Source organism: Nomascus leucogenys, chromosome 17 (assembly GCF_006542625.1).
Source record: "Nomascus leucogenys isolate Asia chromosome 17, Asia_NLE_v1, whole genome shotgun sequence".
Lineage (NCBI taxonomy): Eukaryota > Metazoa > Chordata > Mammalia > Primates > Hylobatidae > Nomascus > Nomascus leucogenys.
Window position 1 is genome coordinate 26,219,193 of NC_044397.1, and position 24,701 is coordinate 26,243,893.

Here is a 24,701-nt window from a genome sequence, read left to right on the forward strand (position 1 = left end):
TTTCTTAAGTAACAAGCTTTAAAATACATCCTTGATGATAGCTAAAAGTGTTCTGTCCTTTGAAGCACTGCATCTTTTCTAAATGTTGAAAGAATTAAAGAACTCTATTTTTTTTGGCCTGTAGCCATGAGATGATTGAAGCACATTTTTTCCCACTTGTACCATTTTTAAAATGTGAACATTTATTCTTAAAGAAAAAACATAATAAATGAAGTGTTTGACCTTCCAGTTTCAAAAGAAACACTCCTAGAAATTTTGAAGAAAAACAAATTCCCTCTGGAATTTATCTCAAAGATATTAAATTGATTCTTATTTTTACTTTAGCTTTTTCTTATAAAGTCTCATCTTGAAAAGACTATAAACTGACACATCTTAATAATCCACTTTGTAAACATAATAGTGATCCTGTAAGAGTCTGAAGTCATTAAAAATATTAAAAAATATTAAGTGCCTCTGTAGCACATTTAAAATCCAGATACTAGTCCAGTATCCTTAATTCAATCTAATTTGAGAATGGGGCATAAAAATGAAGTTTAATTATTTGTATCGCACTTTTTAGGGATTTTCCTTACTTTTAAGATTTTGTCTTTACACAGCCTCAACAATGAAAAGTACACTGAACAGTATAAAGTAGAGGGATGATAAAGCCTCATAGAACTGTAAATCTTTGTAGTTTTTCCCTTAAAGCCATACATTATTTCTAAATTCTTTTCCAGAACTATCTACTGGTACTGTGTCTGCTTTATCTAACTCAATAAACCTCTTAAAAGAGGAAAGGGGGAAAGTGAAATTAAAGATTAAATTGTTCAATCACAGATTGATCTAAAGGCTGTGTTTGGATATAGATGAGCTGCTTTCAAACCTCAGCTACCTACCATCCTTGAGGTTACACAAAGGCTTTCCAAGGGGTAAACTGGCATAGATCGTTTTAAGTAAATCAGTTAACATAGCTTCAACTTCCATAAATACACTCTTCTAAATTATCTGCCCAAGAATGCCCCTGCAGCTTGAGTGGCATCCCACTTCTTTCATAGTCACTCTTCTCTCACGCTAAAACAAAAAAGGCATGGTTTAAAGGTGAAGAAAGAAACTACAGAACTAAATGCTACTCATTCTCTTGAACTGAATTCTGGATAGAAAAGCAACATTGCTATAAAGGAAATTATTGGGACATTTGATGAAATTGGAATATTCACTGTATATTTGATAGTAGAAGAGAATAATACTAGACAATAATACTGTATCAATATTAAATTTCCTGAGTCTGATACATATACTGTGGTTATATAAAAATATCTTTATTCTCAGGAGATACATGGTAAAGTATTCAAGGATGAAGGCCATGATGTGTACAATTTTCTCTTAATCAGTTCAACAATTGAAAATAATAATAATAAGTAAAATGAAGAAATACATACACACATAAAGAGAGAGATAGAGAAAGCAAATATGGTAAAAATGTTCATAAATTGGGTAGCTGGTATTCATTGTAGCATTCTTGCAACTTTTCTGTAGGTTTGAAGTTTTGCAAAAGGTGGAAAGTATACATTTTAAAATATTAAAACATACATTAAAATATTTGACTAAGTATGATAATATAAAGATTTCATTTTTTAAATAAAGAACAAGAAATAGTCATACTCATCCTAGTAGTTACTATGATGCACGTCTGAAAGTATTACAAGGAAACTTTACCAAACATGGCTGGGTGCAGTGGCTCATGCCTGAAATCCCAGCAATTTGGGAGGCTGAGGCAGGAGGGATCACTTGAGTTCAAGAATTTGAGATCAGCAACACCCATCTCTACTAAAAAATACAAAAATTAGCTGGGCATGGTGGAACACACCTGTAATCCCAGCTACTCGGGTGGCTGAGGCACGAGAATCGCTTGAACCTGGGAGGCAGTGAGCCGAGATTGTGCCACTGCACTCCAGCCTGGGCGACAGAGGGAGACTGTCTCAAAAAACAAAAAACAGCAATAAAAAAACCCCACAAAACTCTACCAGACAACTTAATTCATTATTGCCCATCAAAACTTTGTAATCAAACCACCATGAGCTCCTACAAGTCTCATTAAGAGATCCAATAAATTTTTATTTTTTATGTTTAAAAATCATTATAAAACTGTCTATTTATCTTGTTTTGATTTATTGAATACCGATGTTGGCAATTATTTAAAATTTTTTGTTAAGAGGATGCAGAATCAGTCAAAATTTTTATCACTGGTTCACAAAAGGGGCTAAAAGCCATTGGTATATATGATTGTTTAATGTGTGGTTCTGAAATGACACTTCCATGGAACATTTGTGTTTTGTCTTCTGTGCATGTCTGTCCTGCCACAGAAATTGAACAGTGGTGGTGCTTTCTGAATTCACAGAAGAAGTTAATAAATAGAATTTTATCAGTTTTACAGTTTTGACTCCTAAATCTTTGGTACCTGCTACCCTCATGTCCGCTAACAACTTCCAGCAGTTGATGAAATAATAGGGAGCAAATCAACATTAACAGAGAGATTCAGAAAGAATGATACATCCTTAGTTCAGCACTAAATTTGATTATGGACACATCCTCCTAGTGGTAGTATTATTATATGTTATTATATGATACTATTCTCTGCTAGTAAAAATGTTCCCAATTCAAATTTGGAATTAAATAAATCAACATTTCTTGGTTGTTTCATGAAAAGGGCAAATGGTGAACAATCTAAACACATTAAGAGGTGTTCATTTAATGTATAACATTTATAAGATTTGCTCAAAGAGAGCTTGTGATGTTAAAACTTGCTGAATGTGAAATTTTCATTTAAATAAATATCCAAGGATAAACAAAGTAAAAGAGTTCTTTTTCTGATTTAAGGCTGAACATACTCGTGTAGTTTCGCATCCAAAAGTGGTCTTCCTTTGACAAAAAATATATTTTTCGAGTGAATGTGAATTCTGTATTTCAAAGCTACTCCTTCTTTCCTCAGAGCCTCTATCGTCAGGCCATGGAAGAAGCCAAGAAAGAAGGCTATGACTTGAGAAGTGATGCCATTCCCATTGTGGCTGCCAAGGCCTCTCGGGATATTGCCAGTGATGTAAGAGCTGATCAGGTCCTAACATTTCTTACCATCATGCCAGCCACACGGAATACAGCTGGATGTCTCTTTGGTCATCATCCACCTTAACTCCCTTCAGTGCATAGGCAAATATATTGAGGCTTGAGATACAGATAACTTGCCTAAGATCACAAGCATCATAGAGGCATAGCCTAGACTGGAATGTGGCTCATTGGACTCCTTATTTTTGGTCTTTGCTCAATAGGAGTGAGTGCCTCGATTAAAGTTAGATGTATGTATGCTGAGCTACTCACAAAACCTCAGGAACTTCCTTGGAACACCCAAGGCAAAGATGCCAGAAAAGAAGCAGGCTTAACTGAGTTTGCCCCATCACTTGAAAATGAACATAAAAGGACAAAATCTTCTTTCTATGTGGTGCACGGAACCAGTATTTCTTTACCCTAAAAATGAAAACATCAGATCCCTGGACATCTTAAAAATTAATCCAAGAGTAGTAAAATTGTTCATTTTTATAGGTTTTTAAATGTTTAAATTCTGGTTAAATATATATATATATATATAATATAAAATTTACCATCTTAACCATTTTCAAGTATACTGTTTGGTGGGGTTCAGTATATTCATATTGTTGTACAACAGATTTCCAGAATTTTCATCTTGTAAAACTTAAACTCTCTACCTATTAAATAACAGAAATTGTCCATTTTAAAACTATCCCTCCCAAATGGTTTGTGAAGAGGAAATTATTTTTCAGACTATGCTAGAAAATTTTAATGATCCATGTAAACATATGCCCCAGGTGTGTTCTTAAATAGGCTCACTCACATGATGGATTTCTGAGACACTGTCATGGTTTATTACTGTAATTGGACTCTTCATTTCAGTATTCACTTTTTATCATTTTTTGCCAACATATGATTCTCTAGCATACATAAAGGAACCATTGTGGGGTTATTCTGTGGACATGTGCCAATAAGCACAACAGTCCAATATGTGGCGTTACAGCAGCATGACCAGTGAAACTCCTCTGTTGCCTTAAAGATTTCATAGAAGGCACCACCACAGAAAGAACAACAGGGAATAGCCCTTTGTGCTTCCTTCTTATTTACTGGATTCTCTCTTTCAGTACAAATACAAAGAAGCATATCGTAAACAGTTGGGTCACCACATTGGTGCCCGAGCAGTACATGATGACCCCAAGATAATGTGGTCCCTCCACATTGCCAAAGTGCAGAGTGACCGTGAGTACAAGAAAGATTTTGAGAAATACAAGACAAGGTACAGCAGCCCAGTGGACATGCTTGGTATCGTTTTGGCCAAGAAGTGTCAGACCTTGGTCAGCGATGTGGACTATAAACATCCTCTGCATGAATGGATCTGCCTGCCCGACCAGAATGACATCATTCATGCACGGAAAGCCTATGACCTCCAGAGTGATGTAAGTTTCCTTGATGTTAGCTCTGTGTGTTAAAAGCGGATCTGAAACGTGTCTGTGAGTTCTAACTAGTGCCGATGAACTTCAATTTGTTTGTATATTTCAAACAATTTACAATTAAATGTCTGAAAGGAGTTTCCCATTGGAGGTACTACAATTTGTTTTCTTCTCCAAAAGTTCTCTGTAGGGGAGGAAATAAAGTAAATATTATCTATTCTAAATAGGTATAAATCTTCCTAGGGATTCAGGCTTCCTTTGTTTGAATCAGATGAAACTTAGCCCTTAAAAATATATCACTGCAAACTTTTGGCTAAGGAAGTAAAAAAATGCATGTGTTTGTTGGCAGAGGGTAGTAGGGAGATAGTGAGAGGGAAAGCATATTATGCTAAATTACTTTAATTTACATTTTATACTTACTGATGGGAAAATTCTATCATTCTTGTGTTTTTCGAAACCAGTCATCTAATACTTGTCAACATTCAGCATGTCCTATTGAGAGTAAAATAAAATGAATAATTAAGGAAATACCAAACATATCTCTGTAACATCACATTTCCTTTATACACTTGAAGTTTTGTGATTTTTGAAGATGGAAATAAAAGTGAGAATTTTTTGACTGCAGTACTCACACACCATCAGTCTGAGTGTGTGGTTTTATTTGGAGCCATTAGACTACATTTTCCAAGGCTAAAAAAGCATGTTTCTGTGTAAAAATCTTGTAATACTCTCATAGGCAGGACCATGTCTTTTACTTTAAAAGAAGATCTTTTATCATTCTTGGTGTACTCCTCTGTACCAAAAAAATGCTCAGAAAAAAAAGTACGCTTAGGATTCAATAACATGTGTGAGTGAGTGAATGACTATGCTAGGAACCTTAACTATTCATCAGTATTTTTGTGTTTCTCTAGGATAACCCATTTTGTAACTATGAATCTGAAACACTAATTAATAAATGTGTTTCTTATCTGTTGATCTGCAGAATTTGTATAAGTCAGACCTTGAATGGATGAAAGGCATTGGCTGGGTTCCGATTGATTCCTTGGAAGTTGTTAGGGCCAAGAGAGCTGGAGAATTACTTAGTGATACTATCTACCGTCAGCGTCCAGAAACGCTGAAATTTACCAGTATAACGGACACTCCGGAGCAGGTGCTGGCAAAAAACAATGCTTTAAACATGAATAAGGTGAGTCTTCAATTCTCACTGTTAGATACCGAAAGTTACCACAGAATAATTTAAAAATTCTGATATATTATTGCATTTTAAAGATAATAATAAGAATCATACCTTCTTAAATGATTTTTCCACTATAATACCATAGTTACTTAGTGATACTTCAAAATATTAAACCATTGTTAAAAGTACTGTGTGCTTTTGTTTGTTTGTTTGTTTTGTTTTTTGAGACGAAGTTTTGTTCTCAACGCCCAGGCTGGAGTGCAGTGGCGCGATCTTGGCTCACTGCAACCTCCACCTCCCAGGTTCAAGCAATTCTCTTGCCTCAGCCTCCTGAGGAGCTGGGATTACATGAGCCTGCCAACACACCCAGCTAATTTTTGTATTTTCAGTAGAGATGGGGTTTCACCATGTTGAAGGCTAGTCTCAAACTCCTGACCTCAGGTGATCCACCCATCTTGGCCTCCCAAAGTGCTGCGATTACAGGTGTAAGCCACAGTGCCCAGCCTAAAGTACTGTGTGCTTCTGATTGGATTAGTAGGTTGTCAAAAACAAAAATACTGTGTGCTATAACTCTTTCCTATAAATTATTTTAAATACTTCAATCCAATTATACTTTTCATAACTGATAAGTCCTTTAACAGTTAGATTCTTGAAAGAATTTTAATAAGAAACAAAGGTAAGGAATTTATGCAGCTTTAATAATTTTATTTCTACCTTGTATACAAGAGAGATGACTGGCACATAATGAAAACAATAATATCTGTGAACACCAAAATAATTTCTCTCTCTCTCTTTTTTTTGTAGCGCTTATATACTGAAGCCTGGGACAATGACAAGAAAACTATTCATGTCATGCCTGATACACCAGAAATCATGTTAGCCAAACTCAACCGAATAAACTACAGTGATGTAAGTAAACTGTTGATCTAGTAATGAACAGAAAGGCGAAAATGAACCATTGTAGCTGTTTTCTTAGGAAAATGTTTTGACTAATTTACTACACATACTACAAACTACCATTTTCAGTAGAAGAGATAGTTCTCACTTGATTCAATTTTGAGCTATGTGGTGGGTCCACAAAGTAGGCTACCATTTTATTAACAGGTTATCAGGAATTGAATGATTAAGAATAAAGATTCCCATAGGAATTATACTTTTAAAACCTTCCCCTACAGGTCAGTGTGGATATCAAGTCATTATTTTATTCAGCAGCTAGCAAGAAGGCAAGGACTGGGTTGGAATCTGATGAGTTAGTAAGCCTCATATTATTTTGCTGCTCCAGTATGCTCTGATAATCATTTGATGTTAACATTTTTCCAGGCATTTCTGCCAGAACCAACATTTTCGTAAGGGCAATGATCCTGAAATCCCGGATCCATAGATGAATCACTGTCCGAGATAATAGTCCACAGCAAAATAAGAAAAAATAAGCACAATGCATTGAGTTTTTCATAAAACTGAATAGATTACATTTTAAAATATTGTCTTTTTTATCCTTCTTATGTATTAAGATGCCGTGTCTTTTATATTATGATGACAATAATAAATACTGTTTTGTTTTGTTGGGCTTGAGACATAGTTTCACTCTGTCACCCAGGCTAGAGTGCAGTGGCACAATTTTGGCTCACTGCAACCTCCGCCTCCAGGGTTCAAGCAATTCTCCTGCCTCAGCCTCCCGAGTAGCTGGGATTACAGGTGCATGCTACCATGCCCAGTTAATTTGTGTATCTTTAGTGGAGGTGGGATTTCACCATGTTGGCCAGGCTGGTCTCTTCTCAAACTCATGACCTCAGGTGATCCACCCATCTCGGCCTCCCAAAGTGCTGGGATTATAGGCGTGAGCCACCACGCCCGGCCAATAAATAATTTTTTTTTTTTACATCTGCTTGTTTAGCAAATAAAATTTTGCCAACCAAATGTTGATTTTTTTCCCCACTTTTTTTGTTGAAATTTACAAGTCAATAAAATTCCAGTGTTTGGAACATGTGCCTTAAAAATCCTAAGCACCCATGAGGCAAAGCTATCTATAAACCCACCCTAATGCTTGACTTTGTGAATTATTTCTGTAGTTTAAATGAGGACAAAGAAAAAGTAATAATAAACAGCTTCACTTTTTATGGAAGGAGCAAATGAATAATGACTTTCTTTTCTACAGAAACTCTATAAACTTGCTTTGGAAGAGTCCAAGAAGGAAGGCTATGACTTGCGTCTGGATGCCATTCCAATCCAGGCAGCCAAGGCTTCAAGAGATATTGCTAGCGATGTAAGTGGATGTTTTGGAAAAGCAATTTCTTATTCAAAGATGTTGACAGATAGAAGCTTTTAGAGTTTTTCTTGCCAGAAATTTAGTTACCCCTGTAAGTTTCAATTCCCTTTAGTGATTTTTCCCTGTACAAAATTGTAAATGGAAAAAAAGAAAAGCACAAAATTCTAGACCCATTATACCCATCGATCAATCAAAACTAGAGACATACTATTTTTAAAAAAGTGTTTTACGGACACCAAAAATGGGTTCATATTTTTGAGCCTCAGAAATTGAACACTCCCTCTTCAAAAATAAATAAATAAATAATTGCGCAGCAGTTGACCTAGATGTTTGTGAAATTAAAGGGATTAATTTATTCCCTTTAAATAATATGTGAGAAACAGCCAATATACATGTAAACTCTTCCTTACTACTTCTACTTATTCTTGCATTAAAAGAAAACTAGATGGATATGTCTTAGGGATTTCTTTTGTCCTTTGTAACTCCTAATTGGTGAGATGTCCCTCACTGGACACAAGAACAAGTGGCAAAGTAAGCAGAGCTTTTTCTCAGCACCCGCTTGCCTCTTCTCTACTCCTTTTCTTCACATGCGAAACAACTCCTAAGGGTGGCCAGCGTCCTCATTCTGTAACAAGCCTCCTTAGGACTCAAATCCAGACTTTCCCTCTTCTGGAAGGGCCTCATGCCTTAGACATATGCTTCATTTCTTCTGTAAACTAAAAAGTATCTGAAAGAGATCTCAATCAATTTAGAAGTTTATTTTGCCAAGGTTAAGGACACACACCCCATCATCAAGACTTTTCTTGCTGTTAAGCTGGAGAAGCCCACACCATAATCGTCTCATGGTAAAATGGACCATAATGTGTTATTCTTGAATCTTAAAGGTAGATAAACTGACTCATAGTGAAAGTTCAGTGATGTTGACAGGCTAACAAGAGAGCCATTTCCTGGTGACACATAAACTCTATCTAAATGTAACACATATCCTTGACTGAGAAGTCTATTATAAGTTCTAATAAGGGAACTATTCTAAAATATTCTTAATGTCAAACAGTTTTGGGAAAATATAGTTATTTTCCATCCGATTGTTATGCTCCGTCAGATTGTACAATATATTTACCTCTACTTGTTAAGGAATCAAATGTAAACTAAGCAGTGTGATATAATGAGGAGGAAAAATATTAGGAATGAGAAGCTCTTCCTTCTAGGCTCATGCTGCCACCTGCTTGTGGTGTCTGTGCAAATCACTAAACCCCTGCTAGGTTCAGGTTTTTACTTTTAAAAATAGGGTTGATGATACTCACTTTTCTCCTTCATGATAGTGTTGGGGAAAAGAAAGAGAAACAATGTGAATGTGAACCTATAAAACATGATTATATAAGATGTTCTTGTCATTATACTCATATCTCTATTTATTAGTACAAGTACAAGGAAGGCTACCGCAAACAGCTTGGCCACCACATTGGGGCCCGGAACATTAAGGATGACCCGAAGATGATGTGGTCCATCCATGCGGCCAAGATCCAGAGTGACAGGGAGTACAAGAAGGAGTTTGAGAAGTGGAAGACCAAGTTCAGCAGCCCAGTGGACATGCTGGGGGTGGTGCTGGCCAAGAAGTGTCAGATCCTTGTAAGCGACATAGACTACAAGCATCCCCTGCATGAATGGACCTGCCTGCCTGATCAGAATGACGTCATTCAGGCTCGGAAGGCCTATGACCTGCAGAGTGATGTGAGTGGCTCTAATATTCTTCAGTAATGGTTTAGAAAAGCATTCTAACTCTTTTGTGCCATGGAATCTTTCCACAGTCTGGTGAAACCTACAGACACCTCTTTAAGATAATGTTCTGAAATGCACAAAATAAAATATGTATTTAGTTTCAAAAGAAACCAATCATATTGAAATATCACTATCAAAGTATTAAACCAAACCTGTAATGTGCTTTTCATTAACACATTAAGTAAAAATTTCTAGTGGTGACTGTAATAACTAATTTCAAAGAAGCGATGAGCATAAATACTTTAAGACATCAGCAACAACTCTGTATTAGTCTGTTCTCACAGTGCTATAAAAAACTACCTGAGACTGGGTAATTTATGAAGAAAAGAGGTTTAATTGACTTGCATTTCCATGGGCTGTACCAGAGCATGGCTGGGAAGGCCTCAGGAAACTTAAAATCATGGTAGAAGGTGAAGGGGAAGCAGGCACATCTTCACATGGTGGAACAGGAGAGAGCAAAGGGGGAAGTGCTACACACTTTTAAGCACCCAGATCTCATGAGAATTCACTCACTATCATGAGAACAGCAAGGGGGAAGTCCAATCACCTCCCACCAGGCCCCTCCTCCAACATTGAGGATTACAATTCAACATGAGATCTGGATGAAGACGCAGAGCCAAACTGTATCAAACTATAATAGAACATAAAAAGATTTGAGATTTCTATAGCTGACAAAGTCAGGTGTAGTGTCAATACTACTGTAATATATTGCTTATACTTACAATGGATGAAATGCTGTATTTCAGTTAGAGGTTAATGAAAACGAGGATGTTGCATATTTTTTCTATCCAAGTTCACTGATGCCAGGTTAAGAATTCCTGTTCTAAACAACCTAATTTTCCAAATGAATCAATTGCATTATAATTTTGTGTCTATTTAACTTATAGGAAGTATCTATTGTAACTTTTGAATGGAAGTTTAAAAATGAATTATACATATGAAGACAAATTTTCTAAAAAAACTTGAAAACAGTTGCTCCCTAGAAATATGTTAGACACTTTTGTTGTTGGCCAATAGAGTCCTTTGGAGACTCAAATATTACCTCATTGATATCGAAGCTCCTTGTTTTAATCAAGCTCTGGTTAAATCAAGCACTTTTGGAAGAATGATAAAAGCAGTGACAGTTAAAAAAAGAGAGATTCCCTGAAAGCCATAAAAACAAAAAGAATTGTTACCCTTCCTTACAAGAAAAATTTTCCTTCGACCCATTGTTTATATTCAAAGAAGAAAATGAAAGAAAGAAAAAATGTATTTGTTTACTTGAATTCGAAGACAAGAAAGAGGATGGAGGATAAAATAAATATGAGTAAAAAGAGATGTACTCTTTGACTTGGAAGCATGTACATAGAAGCATACAAAAAAAGATGTCTTTTTTTATCCCCAAAAAAACACATTAATGCAATGTGATCAACCAGTAATGCTCATTTCTTCTCTATATACCAAGAAGAGCTGTGAAGGCCACTGCCTAACAACATAGGAGCCAACTGTATACTAACCCAGTACAGTTTCCATAAGAGGAGGTAGGGACCATCAAATCAGAGAATAAACACTTTGTTTCAGGAGGCAGGCAGTAATTTCCTTAAGGTGGTTTTGTATCACTGAAAATGAATAGCATTAAAGAGATTTTTATGAGTCTTTAAAACAGTAAATATTGGCTACCTTCAGGAGCCAGGCATTTAACTAGCCATTCTAAACCAAAGTAAAGCAATCCTGTAGGTCTTCCCAGAAATTTACACAAATAAGATTCAGACTTATACGTTATCTGTGTATGTTAAATCAGGATCAGGCACTAGGCTGTTTAGGTGACATCTATAGATATTTGACATTATTTCATTTTCAGGCTATTTACAAATCTGATCTTGAGTGGCTGAGAGGCATAGGATGGGTTCCCATTGGCTCTGTAGAGGTTGAGAAGGTGAAGAGAGCTGGAGAAATCCTGAGCGACAGGAAGTATCGCCAGCCTGCAGACCAGCTCAAATTCACATGCATTACAGACACTCCGGAAATTGTCCTTGCAAAGAATAATGCCCTGACAATGAGCAAGGTGAGTCTCCAGCTGTTTCCTGTTGCCAGAATCATACCTTCCACAGATTTGGCTCATAAAGTAGGAAATTCCCTAAGGGTTCCCTGAGAAAGGAGGTGTCATAGTCCTGATTCTCATGCAGGCCTTTAACAGAGCATCTGCTTGAATTCAAGGTGACCCCGTGTGCTCTTCTCACCCTGCCCCCTAATTCTTGTGTGCATGTGGGAACAGAGCCTGGAATGATTTCCCTGGAGTGATGCACTCACCCTTCTGAGCAGTGACCTGGAGACATCACAATTGCATTACCCTTCCTCACACATTCTCCTAGGCAGAGCAGATTCAGGCCACTTACGTGTCTTTAGCCATCTGGTAAGGAATATAAGCCATTTACACTTCATTCTGAGGGCTGGGATACGCATAGTGTTTCATAGCAATGCTGGTATACATTCAAATTGGTTGCTCAGGTTGTTCCTCCACATTAGGTTATGGAAATCCACTTTTGAAAGCTAGCTGCTATTTCTGCTTTCAGTTTTATTACACAAGATAGATGATCATTTGTTTCATCCAAAGTTTTATCAATCTATTTTTATCCAATGAGTCAGCCCTTAATATGCATATTTTAGACTGACTTGAACTTGAATTCTCCCACACCTGCCTGGAAGGCTTCCAATCATTAGGCTAGTACAATTGAGTGCTCAGTACAAATATGAAAGTGGCTTCAGACAGCAAACTCCAGAGTCTGGGGTATACAACTCTAGAAACTCTTTTATCCCATATCCATCAACAGCAACCACAATGATAACAGCAATAGGAATCACCAAAAAATCGTTGAGTATCTGCTATGATGGGCATTTTATATATGTGATGGATCATCTTCAAAAAATAATAAAAAAGAATGATTATCCCCCTCTCAGAAATGAGGAATGTGAGGAGTTATGTACCTTTCTCAAGATCACACAGCTTGGAAATAGTAGAGTTCGGTTTGCACTTGGGATTGACTCTGAAGTCTAGGGATTTCTACTGTCTCATAGTTCCATAACTGAGATCCATCTTTGGATATCTGAATAAGCTTGTGATTCACTGGATGAAAAGAATTACTAATAGCAACCATTATATTGCTTCATATTAATTATGAAACCATTGTACAGCTATTTAAATATTGCTATGTTTTACTTTCCCCATGACTCTTTTGCTTCCCTCATCTCCCAAAAGCATTAGAAGGAGCTATTTTATAGTTAAATATGAGTTAAATTTGCTAACAACTGTAATGATGTTATTGGCTTTAACAGAAGGTCTTATACTCCCTCCCTCTCCCCACGCCCCACGCCGCCCTGCCCTGTAGCATTTATACACAGAAGCTTGGGATGCTGACAAAACCTCCATCCACGTGATGCCAGATACCCCAGAAATCCTGCTGGCCAAGAGTAATTCTGCCAACATCAGCCAAGTAAGAGATTTCCTGACTGTTGCTTAAACCTAAGAGTAATTAAAATGCTTTTTCCACCGTAACAATTTCCTTTCTGGAATTGGCCTATTACCTTCCTCAAACACTCTTATTTTCTGTTGTCTATTATCCCTTCCCTAGAAACTTTACACCAAGGGATGGGATGAATCAAAGATGAAGGACTATGATCTGAGAGCAGATGCTATTTCCATCAAAAGTGCCAAGGCCTCCAGGGACATCGCCAGTGACGTGAGTACCTTCCATCTAACTCTCTGTGGTATCCACCGTGCTGAACAACCCAGAGGGTGGCTGGTGAACCACACTCTATAGTTATTTCCACATGTACCTTCCCGTCCTACTTCCTACCTCCCAAGACCGTTCCCTTTGTTGTTACAGAGAATAAAAATATATTTTGGCATTATAGTTAGAGTTGCTGCAGGGAATGCTTTCACCAGTGAAGATACATGATTACATTACAATTATTTTTATAACAGTATGAAACATTGCTTTTAAATATAATAGTTCAGAGATGCCAAAATGTTTGTAATATAAAATTCTTGTCCATTTCATGTTGTCTGTAATTGTCAGCACATGAGCATGGTTTTAAAACTGGATGTCTCCACCTGTATTTCTGGCATTTTAGTACAAATACAAGGAAGCCTATGAGAAACAGAAAGGCCACCACATTGGAGCCCAGAGCATTGAAGATGATCCCAAGATTATGTGTGCCATACATGCAGGAAAAATTCAAAGTGAAAGGGAGTACAAGAAGGAATTCCAAAAGTGGAAAACCAAGTTCTCTAGCCCAGTGGACATGTTAAGCATCTTGCTGGCCAAGAAATGTCAGACTTTGGTCACTGACATTGATTATCGCAATTACCTGCATGAATGGACATGCATGCCCGATCAAAACGACATTATCCAAGCAAAGAAGGCCTATGACCTGCAGAGTGATGTACGTAACATGAATTTTGGGAAAGGGGGAAGGGGAAGACGTAGATTTGTTCATTACCCAGTCAGTGCCTCTGAGGACAGCCCCCTGGGCTGTGCACTGCACAAACCTGGGGGTGGGGCTGGGGGGTACCATTCACATTGTTTAATATAAAATCCATCTTTAGTAGTTATGTTGTGGGAAGCAAAAATAGAGATGAGCCCTGGTGAGGTCATGTCCTTTATTCCCCAGCCTAGATTCCAGACTTTTTTCCATGTCATTTGTAACTTCTGGCAATGAAAACATATTGCAGACAAATATAAATCATCTGAATGTTTTTAAAATAATTGCTGTTATTATGCTAGATCCAAAACACTAAATTGCATTTCCTTGGGTCCATTATCACAGGATTAAAATGGAATCCAATTCAGCAAAATTTTCCTATAAAGATTTTCAACTATAAAATTTTTTGAAATATCAAATAATTATATTATGGAATTCAGCTTTATTACTATATATTATTATTCATGGCTAGCATAAATAATTATGTTTTTACAAATTACTTCTCTCATCAATATTAAAAACCCTGAATCATGTGAGATCTCAGGTCTTACTTTTTTGGAAGTACAATCTCCTGCACTTATCCCTTCAACTTCATGTGCTTTATTTTTCAGCTAAGGATTGGTATGTCTAACACTTGAAATGTTTTTTCTTTTTTCTTTTTTTTTGAGACGGAGTTTCACTCTTGTTGCCCAGGCTGGAATGCAATCTCCAATTGCACTCCATCCCTTAAAAAAATTTTTTTTAAATGTTAGCACTCACGACTTTAAATTATGATCACAAAGGGGATTTCCAGTGTCACAATGATGTACTTTCATATTTTATTTTTGCTTTGCCATTGCATGTACCCAGAGTTTCAGTGCTGAAGGCCTGCACTTTGCTTCTCATACAATCTTTGCCTATTTTTTCATGAAATGTTGACATTTGCCCTTTTTTTTTCCTTGAGACGGAGTTTCGCTATTCTTGCCCAGGCTGGAGTGCAATGGCACAGTCTCGGCTCACTGCAAGCTCTGCCTCCCGGGTTCAAGCTATTCTTCTGCCTTAGCCTCCCAAGTAGCTGGGATTACAGGCATGCGCCAACATGCTTGGCTAATTTTTGTATTTTTAGTACACAGGGGGTTTCACCATGTTGGGCAGAAATGGTATTTTTGTCTGACATCTTCTTTATAGAGTGTGTATAAGGCAGACCTGGAGTGGCTGCGTGGCATCGGCTGGATGCCAGAAGGCTCAGTGGAAATGAACAGAGTAAAGGTTGCTCAAGACCTCGTGAATGAAAGACTCTATAGGACACGTCCAGAAGCTTTGTCATTCACCAGCATTGTCGACACTCCAGAAGTTGTCTTGGCAAAAGCCAATTCTCTGCAAATAAGTGAGGTAAGAACCATCCTGCTATCAAGCTTTCCTGGTTCTGGATTCTGTTTTCCAAAGATACCACCCAAACTGAGCCCGTAGACTGGACTTCTTCAAAGAATTTTGGTGACAGGAGCAACTCTAAAAATGTCTTTACTAGTGGAGATACACTGAAAATAGAACCCTGACAAACCCCAACATGCCTTTCTTCTACCACACATACACACTTTGAAGCACTGCAATGAAAATGTCACTCCCTGCCAACTCAGGAACACAAATATTTGTTGACCTCATATTAAATACTAAGACATGTAGTGTCATGCTACATAATAATGTAACATTGTATTAGTCCAGATTCTCTAGAGAAACAGAACCGGTAGGGTGTGTGTGTGTGTGTGTGTGTGTGTGTGTGTGTGTGTGTGTGTGTTTGTACACACACACAGAAGAGAAAGACTTTAAGAAATTGTCTCCTGAGATCATGCAGGCTGGCTAGTCCAAAGTCTGCAGGGTAGGCCAGCCGGCTGGAGACAGAGGGATGTGTTGCAATTCAAACCCAAAGGCCATCTGCTGGCAGAATTCCTTTTTACTGGGGAGGTTTGTCTTTTCTATCAAGGTCTTCAACTAATTAGATAAGGCTCACCCACATCATGAAGGGTAGTCTCCTTTACTTGGAATCTACTGATTTAAATGTTAACTTCATTTTAACAATACTTTCACAGAAGCACCTAAAATAATGTTTGACTAAATATCTGGGTACCGTGCCCCAACCAAGCTGACACATAAAATTAACCGTTATAAACATATGTAAAAACATTTTTCCAGATTGAGTAGTTAGCTAAGGTTTACATTAGCTAACTATTAGTCAAACATTAGCTAAGGCTTAATGTTTCAGATATTGATTTCCTATTTCCCTTCTCTCCACAGAAACTGTATCAAGAAGCCTGGAATAAAGATAAAGCCAACATCACCATTCCTTCTGATACTCCGGAGATGCTGCAGGCCCACATCAATGCCTTGCAAATCAGCAATGTAAGTGGCACGAACAAGAAGTGTAAAAGCCTTTATGGGCAATATCTGTCTGCTCATGGAGAGTGTTATAGGAGACAAATTACCTACCTTGCAATGTTTATGGCTTTTAGTGCTAGACATTTTCTCTTTAGCTACCAGTCCCAGTGCAATATGAATGGAATTTCTGTCTTTTAAACGTGAGCCGGGTGCCTAGACTGCAGGATTTGGGACACCTGAATCCTTCTGGTGTCCTCCTTCACTCTTAACAGTCTCTGTTATCATCTTAGGTTTTTTTATTGATCCAGGACTTTGTCCTTTGATATTTCAAGGCCATAAGAAAGACAAAAGACCATTTTTAATTACATCTAAATGGCGGGCTATGTATGATATCTATGTCACAACCCTTTAGCAGAAACTTCTGAAAAGTCAAAGGGCAAAATTAGGGGGAGAAAAATCTTATCAGATCTTACCTGATATCTTGATAAAGATTCTCTGGCTTCCCCATTGATCCTTAGGTTCCATGTACTTGTAGTGGGATATTTTCAAATCATACCATATTGTGATGGATGCAAATATTCAAACATTAATAGAGTTTGATGTTCAGCTTTAAAATTTTAACCAGAGGTGTCCTGTACACCACAAAGGAAATAGCCAACAACCAAAAGGACGCAGAAATGAATGCTTTTTTCTTACACTGACTACATTACATTATTCTTTATGATTTATATTATGACAAATTTGAGTATATTTGCTTATTTTTCCATTCTTGTAAACAAACCTATATTTTCCCTCTATAGAAACTCTACCAAAAAGACTGGAACGAGGCCAAGCAGAAAGGCTATGACATAAGGGCAGATGCCATTGAAATCAAGCACGCCAAAGCCTCCAGAGAAATTGCCAGTGAGGTCCGCTTCCTTCTCTTTTCTCGTGGGTTTTCTCCTCTACAAAACAAGCAGGGAGACTATTTTTCAAGAATTTTGTGTTTAAAAAAAATGTGTGCATAGAATTGCATCTCATCCTGTGCTGGAAGCTTTCTCTATTTGAAAATATTAAAATGGAATGGAAAACATTAAACTTAGCATAGATGAGGTATATGTGTAAATTTACTTTGATGCTGTTACAGAGTAGAAACAAAACATCATGAGGAGTCTGTATTAAATTCCTGGGAAAATTCAGGACCCAATACAATGCCATTTTATCCCTAAAATATTTCTGACATTCTCCACAAATACAAATCACAGATGATAGTTTCATATAAGACTTAAGATTGAAATCACATTTATATGCAAGATTTTATACTGGAGGCTTATGTAGAATACTCTCAGTAATCTTTTGAAGCTCATTTAATTCTAATTTTAAAACTTACTAGTGGTCAAAATAATTATGCTACCTGTCGGGCATGGTGGCTCATGCCTGTAATCCCAGCACTTTGGGAGGCTGAGGTGGGTGGATCACCTGAGGTCAGGAGTTCGAGACCAGCCTGGCCAACATGGTAAAACCTCCTCTCTACTAAAAATACAAACAAACAAACAAACAAACAAACAAAAAATTAGCTGGGCGTGGTGGCGGGAGCCTGTAATCCCAGCTACTCAGGAGGCTGAGGCAGGAGAATCGCTTGAACCCGGGAGGCAGAGGTTTGCAGTAAGCCGAGATCATGCCATTGCATTCCAGCCTGGGCAACAAGAGTGAAACTGCTTCTCAAAAAAAAAACAAAAATAAAAATAGAATAATTATGCTACCAAGCTCACCCTGCCCCCAGCTCCAACTCTTTAAGCCACTTTGTTCCCTTTCTCTGAGCTCTTCTCTGCTTTTTATCATTTAGCTAGTTGTTTCCTCCTTCTTATTCTTCATTTTTGCCTCTAATAACCATAGCTGGTCCATGTTATCTGTTTTATTCCCAGTTTTCTCTCTCTTTGTTCAAACTTGCCTGTGTAGTCCAAACATAGGAAAGAAACAGAAAATCACCTTACACTAGTCCTAAGACACTCATCAGATGGAAACCCTTGTCCACAGAACTTTTGTTGTTATCTTCTGATTCAAGCCACAACCTTGCTTTCCGTCCTTGAAACATGCATCTGTCTTAATTGTTTCCAAAAGCACACACATATGACCTCTCCCTACCTGAGGTTCCTTCAGTACTCTTGGGAGATCATTTGACTTAATGTTGCACTTGCCAGGGAAACTTGGTGCTGGAGATTATCACCTGTGCCTTGTTTTCCCCATCTGGAATGTATGTTAATAATAGTATCTACCTCATAGAGATATTGTGAGGATGAACTGTGATCATAATTGCCACCAGTCAATGATTTTTGACTGAAAAACCTGGTAGTTTCATATGGATCTACCCAACACATTAGAAGTAGTCATAATAGTGTCTGGCATAGAGTAATTACTTAGTAAATGTCAGCTATTGTTATTTACTCTTGTTCACCATACCATCTCCCTCCTGATTTACTCATGTCCTGTCTGAAATGACCCAAAATTGTATTATCTAACTTCTTTAAAGTGAACTGAAATATGTAATGATGGCCAATGTTGAGCCAATTTATACCAAGGCTAAGAAAACGTTCTGAAACTATTTAAAGAAAACCCCTCTTAATACGTTATTTTCATATGTCTCTGTTATCTGATTTCTTACTACTTTAGTACAAATACAAAGAAGGTTACCGTAAGCAACTGGGCCACCACATGGGTTTCCGCACCCTACAAGATGACCCCAAGTCGGTATGGGCTATACATGCTGCCAAGATCCAGAGTGACAGAGAATATAAGAAAGCTTATGAGAAGTCTAAAGGAATTCACAACACACCGTTGGACATGATGTCAATTGTTCAAGCCAAGAAATGCCAGATTCTGGTTAGCGACATTGATTATCGCAATTATCTGCACCAGTGGACGTGTCTGCCAGATCAGAACGATGTGATCCAGGCCAAGAAAGCCTATGACCTGCAGAGCGATGTGCGTATATTATCACCAGACCCCGGGGAGATGTGTATTTGTGTGTTTAATCCCAGTGCATTCCCCAGAGGCATAATTTAAATGGTAATCTTAATAGAAACTAACATATTCTGTACAATTCACGGTAGCAGAATATTCCCCAGACATTTGCTATCTTATGGAGGACTCCTTCTTATGGTAGCAAGACCTTATTTACCAAGATGAAAGTCAGTCTCTTATTCTATGTAATTAGGTAGAAAATTTCAGTTGCAGCTGCTCTGAGCCGTTACCTTTGCATAATCATATACATATTTCAGAAGTAGATGTAAGCATAAGGAAATGTTGGATTTCATGTTTACTTGACACAGAAAAAGAGAGAGACGGGGGACAGGGTGGATATAGATATAGGTCTGTGTTTTTTTTCTCATTATGCATACATCTAAGGTTCTTTACCTCCTAAAATCCAACTGATGTTATTACTGATGTTACTTCCAGTGGTATATAAAAGGCAGACTTCTAGTGGTGACTGTAGAAACTAATCCAAGCGTAGAAAGTTATGTGCCATTGCTGACTGCCATTCCACCAAGTGCCACTTGTGAGCTCTGTTCCAATTCCTGCAGGATACTCTAAACTTCTCCCATGTGTGCCAGAGAGATAACACCCAATATTAACATTTAATGTTGTTCCTTGAGTTTTATGAGATTAGCCACCTAAGTGATTTAAATAGAGGTGGTATGTGGTTTGTAAGCATCAAACTCTTATGGGCAACTTTGACTGTTCCCCACTCTGTGTTCCTCTCCTTCATGTAGAACTTGTACAAGTCAGACCTGGAATGGATGAAGGGTATCGGATGGTTGCCAGAGGGTTCTGTGGAAGTGATGAGAGTGAAGAATGCCCAGAATCTCTTGAATGAAAGGTTGTATCGTATAAAGCCTGAGGCCCTCAAATTCACCAGCATTGTTGACACCCCGGAAGTAATCCAGGCAAAGATCAATGCTGTACAGATCAGTGAGGTAAGTCCAGGTGGATGATGTTTTCAGACAAATGGAAGAAATCTCAATCAAGAAGAATTTTAAACGTGAACTTTAGACTCTTCATGTCAGCGTCAGGATCTGAAACACGTTTGCGTGTATCCAGATGGATCTTTGTGTAGTCAGTCTCTTAGCAGCCTCTGTATTTCATTTGCTTTGATAAGTGTTTGGTCAATGACATGTGGTGGGCATCCTCATGTGCTACACACCCTGATACACACTTTGATCACATTTGGAGATCCAGGCCATAATACAGGCCCACCACTTAGTACTATAATCACAAAATTGCCATTTCTTTATTGCTTGAAATAGGTTGAGAAGTCTAGGGACAACTTCAATATTAGACATTATGGCAGTTATTTGGACCAAAAACAGGTAGGTCCTGCTTAGCAGTGGGGATTATCAGAGCTATCTGCAACGTGGACTTACCCATCAGATAATTAGATGTGAGTAAATGGAAAAGGATAATTTTACTACCGTATTTCTGACTCATTTTAAATTATGTTGTATCACACATAAATGTGTCCTCATTGAAGTCACTATTGGCACTTCTCAAATAAAAGTGCAAATGAGGCCAGGTACAGTGGCTTATGCCACGTATAATCTACATTTATATCGGAGAACATCCTAAAGAACTTTTCATTTTACTTATTATTTAATATAAAATTAGGTTTACCTGTTAATCTTACTTTAAAATTTTAATTTACTTATGTTAGTTTTAATTTATTATAAAATTCACTTATAATTCTTCATCATCCATTTATTCAAGCATATGTTTTATGACTTTATAATTTTGTTTATGTGGTAATTGACTTATTTACTAATTGACCATTCCATTGTTTTTCATTTTTCCCAGCCATTGTATCGCAATGCCTGGGAGAAAGAGAAGGCTAATGTGAACGTGCCAGCTGACACTCCCCTGATGCTGCAATCCAAAATCAATGCTCTGCAGATCAGCAATGTAAGACAGCACACATCATTTGCTTTTCAGAGTGCTCTCTGCCTAACCAAACCTTTTATTATATACCCCAAAGAGAGTTGGGCAAAAGGCATTTTCTTCCCATTCCTTTTATTTCTAGTCTTTCAGTTAATGATAAGTAGTTGTGTGGGTTAGCGTGTGTCTGTATAATGTACATCTCAATATTTATTGGAAGGAAAAATGGAATGGTTTCTCCAAAAACACAACATAAAACTTATAGATACACGTAGAGTAATATCTAGTTCTCATTTTTTAGTGGGCCATCCATCATTGCTTTTTCCTTGTAAAAGCCAAGCAATGTGTTTTTTTCTGATTTTTACATGATTTATTATCTCCTAAGTTTCCTTCTTCAAAACATAATTATTGGGAGAGAGCTTTACTAAATGTCATTAAAAATCTACTGGAATTCAAGCTCAATGTGAAACCAGACTCTTTTATAAATCTTAAGGAGAGACAGCATTAGGAGATACACCTAATGCTAAATGACGAGTTAATGGGTGCAGGAAATCAACATGGCACATGGATACATATGTAACAAACCTGCACATTGTGCACATGTACCCTAAAACCCTAAAGTATAATAAAAAAAAAAAAATCTTAAGGAGAGAGTAATGTTCAGTGTAACTGTTAATATCTATTTTTAAATACATCAGTAATGCTGACTCAGTAGCTCCCTCTTCAGACTGACTGTGATATTGCAATCTCTGCAGAAACGCTACCAGCAAGCTTGGGAAGATGTCAAGATGACTGGTTATGACCTGCGAGCAGATGCCATTGGGATCCAGCATGCCAAGGCTTCCAGGGATATTGCTAGTGATGTAAGAGCTCCTCCTTGCCCAACCGGAACAAACACTAACTAGTAGAAACAGAGGGAGTTTAACTTAATGCCCTTTGAATTATATTTAAATGGAATTGGGTCATTGTTGTTAGTATATTTGTAAATCCTAAATTCAAGAACAACTCTTACAATTTGGGGATCCTTTTGCATCTATGTTTGGTTCTGCAACTCTTGCGTTTAAGCACAGATTATGATTTTCTTTTCAATATCTTCACAATGTGAGTTAATTTACAAGTACTTAAAGACATTTAATTTCATAGTACAAAGAATTCTGTTGTTACTCAAAGTGTGGCATGTGTACTACCGGTGGTTGCTATAATAATTTTATGTAGCACATGCACAAGTATTTTTTAAAATAGTTATATGGTTGTTTTAATGTGTGCTAGAAAAATATTGTTTCTTTTTCTATTTAGATAGGGTTATACATTTTAAAATAAATTTTTAAAATAAGTTTATAATTAAAAATTATTTCAGGCCGGGCGCGGTGGCTCATGCCTGTAATCCCAGCACTTTGGGAGGTCAACGCAGGTGTATCACTTGAGGTCAAGAGTTCGAGACCAGCCTGGCCAACATGGTGAAACCCTGTCTCTACTAAAAATACAAATATTAGCCGGTCGTGTGGCGGATGCCTGTAATCCCAGCTACTGGGAAGGCTGAGGCAGGAGAATCACTTGAACTCGGGAGGTGGAGATTGCAAGTGAGCTGAGATCACACCACTGCACTCCAGCCTGGGGAACCGAGCGAGACTCTGTCTCAAAACAAACAAACAAACAAACAAAAAAAGAAACAAAAAAATATTTCAGCAAAGAATTAATTTGATTTAAAGTAATAAGAAGTACAATTGGTACTTGTGTGTGACAAAACATCTGAAGGTGACCAGGCTATACTGGGAGATAATCCAGCAATACAGTTCTTGCCTAAGAGATGCTCTTAGTGTTTTCATGCATGTAGACACAGAAGACAAACCAATGTATCAAAACTTATGGCTTGAATTTTAATAAAAACAGTAGTCCCCCCCCCCCACCGCCCGACCCACCAAAAAAAAGGTAAACTAAGGGAGATGGAGTTATTTTGAGTAGGCTCTCTAGAAAAAGTGGGTTTGGAAAAATTACTCTTCTATTTTCTGTTCACATCTACCAGTATCTGTACAAAACTGCTTATGAGAAACAGAAAGGCCATTACATTGGATGTCGCAGTGCCAAGGAAGACCCTAAACTGGTTTGGGCAGCAAATGTGTTGAAGATGCAGAATGACAGGCTGTACAAAAAGGCCTACAATGACCACAAAGCCAAGATCTCCATCCCCGTGGACATGGTGTCCATCAACGCTGCCAAAGAAGGCCAGGCACTAGCAAGCGATGTGGACTATCGCCACTACCTGCACCACTGGTCTTGCTTTCCCGACCAAAATGATGTGATCCAAGCCAGGAAAGCCTACGACCTGCAGAGCGATGTAAGTGTGTCCCCCGGGAACCAAGCCCCCCATTGCTTTGCCTGATGGCTCCTTCCAGTGCTCTGAAAACACAACTCTCTGTACGTAGGCACTCCACTTCATTATTATTTTATCAGAATTATTAATTGCCTACCTACAGCCAGGTTTCTTCAGAATGTTTTCATTGTTAAAGGTGCTACCAGAATTTTCCTATAGATTTGTTAATGTGTATAGTGTTTGCAGTTTCTTACTTTTTTTTTTTTTTTTTGAGATGGAGACTCTTGCTCTGTCACCCAGGCTGGAGTGCAGTGGTGCAATCTCAGCTCACTGCAACCTCCGCCTCTTGGGTTCAAGCGATTTTCCTGCATCAGCCTCCCAAGTAGCTGGGATTACAGGCATGTGCACCACACCCAGCTAATTTTTGTATTTTCAGTAGAGACAGGGTTTTGCCATCTTGGCCAGGCTGGTCTTGAACTCCTGACCTCAGGTGATCCACCTGTCTCAGCCTCCCAAAGTTCTGGGATTACAGACGTGAGCCACTGCACCCAGCTTGCCCACCCTTCCCTCCCTCCCTCCCTCCCTTCCTTCCTTCCTTCCTTCTCTCCTTCCCTCCTTCCCTCCTTCCCTCCTTCCCTTGCCCTGTTGCCCAGGCTGGAGTGCAGTGGTGTGATCTCAGCTCACTGCAACCTCTGCCTCCCGGGTTCAAGCGATTCTCCTGCCTCAGCCTCCCAAGTAGCTGGGATTACAAGCACATGCCACCACACTCGGTTGACTTTTGTATCTTTTAGTAGAAGCAGGGTTTCATCATGTTGGCCAGGCTGGTTTCAAACCCCTGACCTCAGGTGATCCACCTGCCTCGGCCTCCTAAACTGCTGGGGCAGTTTCTTAAGCATAAGAATGTCCATGGTCCTTCAGCTATGTATCAAAGAAGGGCAGGACCATCTTCCTCAAACTTAA

General features: G+C 38.1%; 1 protein-coding gene across 2 annotated transcripts in view; it reads left to right on the forward strand.

Annotated features, from left to right (window-relative positions):
- NEB (nebulin) overlaps nt 1–24,701 on the forward strand; it is a 230,402-nt gene that overhangs the window by 102,566 nt on the left and 103,135 nt on the right. The window contains exons 72-89 of one of the 2 annotated variants that reach the window (XM_030797595.1): nt 2,969–3,076; nt 4,185–4,496; nt 5,473–5,676; nt 6,472–6,576; nt 7,823–7,930; nt 9,353–9,664; nt 11,553–11,756; nt 13,078–13,182; nt 13,321–13,428; nt 13,823–14,134; nt 15,341–15,544; nt 16,445–16,549; nt 17,326–17,433; nt 19,175–19,486; nt 20,275–20,478; nt 21,353–21,457; nt 22,186–22,293; nt 23,454–23,765. In XM_030797595.1, the coding sequence (XP_030653455.1) occupies nt 2,969–3,076; nt 4,185–4,496; nt 5,473–5,676; nt 6,472–6,576; nt 7,823–7,930; nt 9,353–9,664; nt 11,553–11,756; nt 13,078–13,182; nt 13,321–13,428; nt 13,823–14,134; nt 15,341–15,544; nt 16,445–16,549; nt 17,326–17,433; nt 19,175–19,486; nt 20,275–20,478; nt 21,353–21,457; nt 22,186–22,293; nt 23,454–23,765 (3,336 nt within the window). The remainder of the gene's footprint in view (nt 1–2,968; nt 3,077–4,184; nt 4,497–5,472; nt 5,677–6,471; nt 6,577–7,822; nt 7,931–9,352; nt 9,665–11,552; nt 11,757–13,077; nt 13,183–13,320; nt 13,429–13,822; nt 14,135–15,340; nt 15,545–16,444; nt 16,550–17,325; nt 17,434–19,174; nt 19,487–20,274; nt 20,479–21,352; nt 21,458–22,185; nt 22,294–23,453; nt 23,766–24,701) is intronic. The other variant, XM_030797596.1, reaches the window with a different exon arrangement.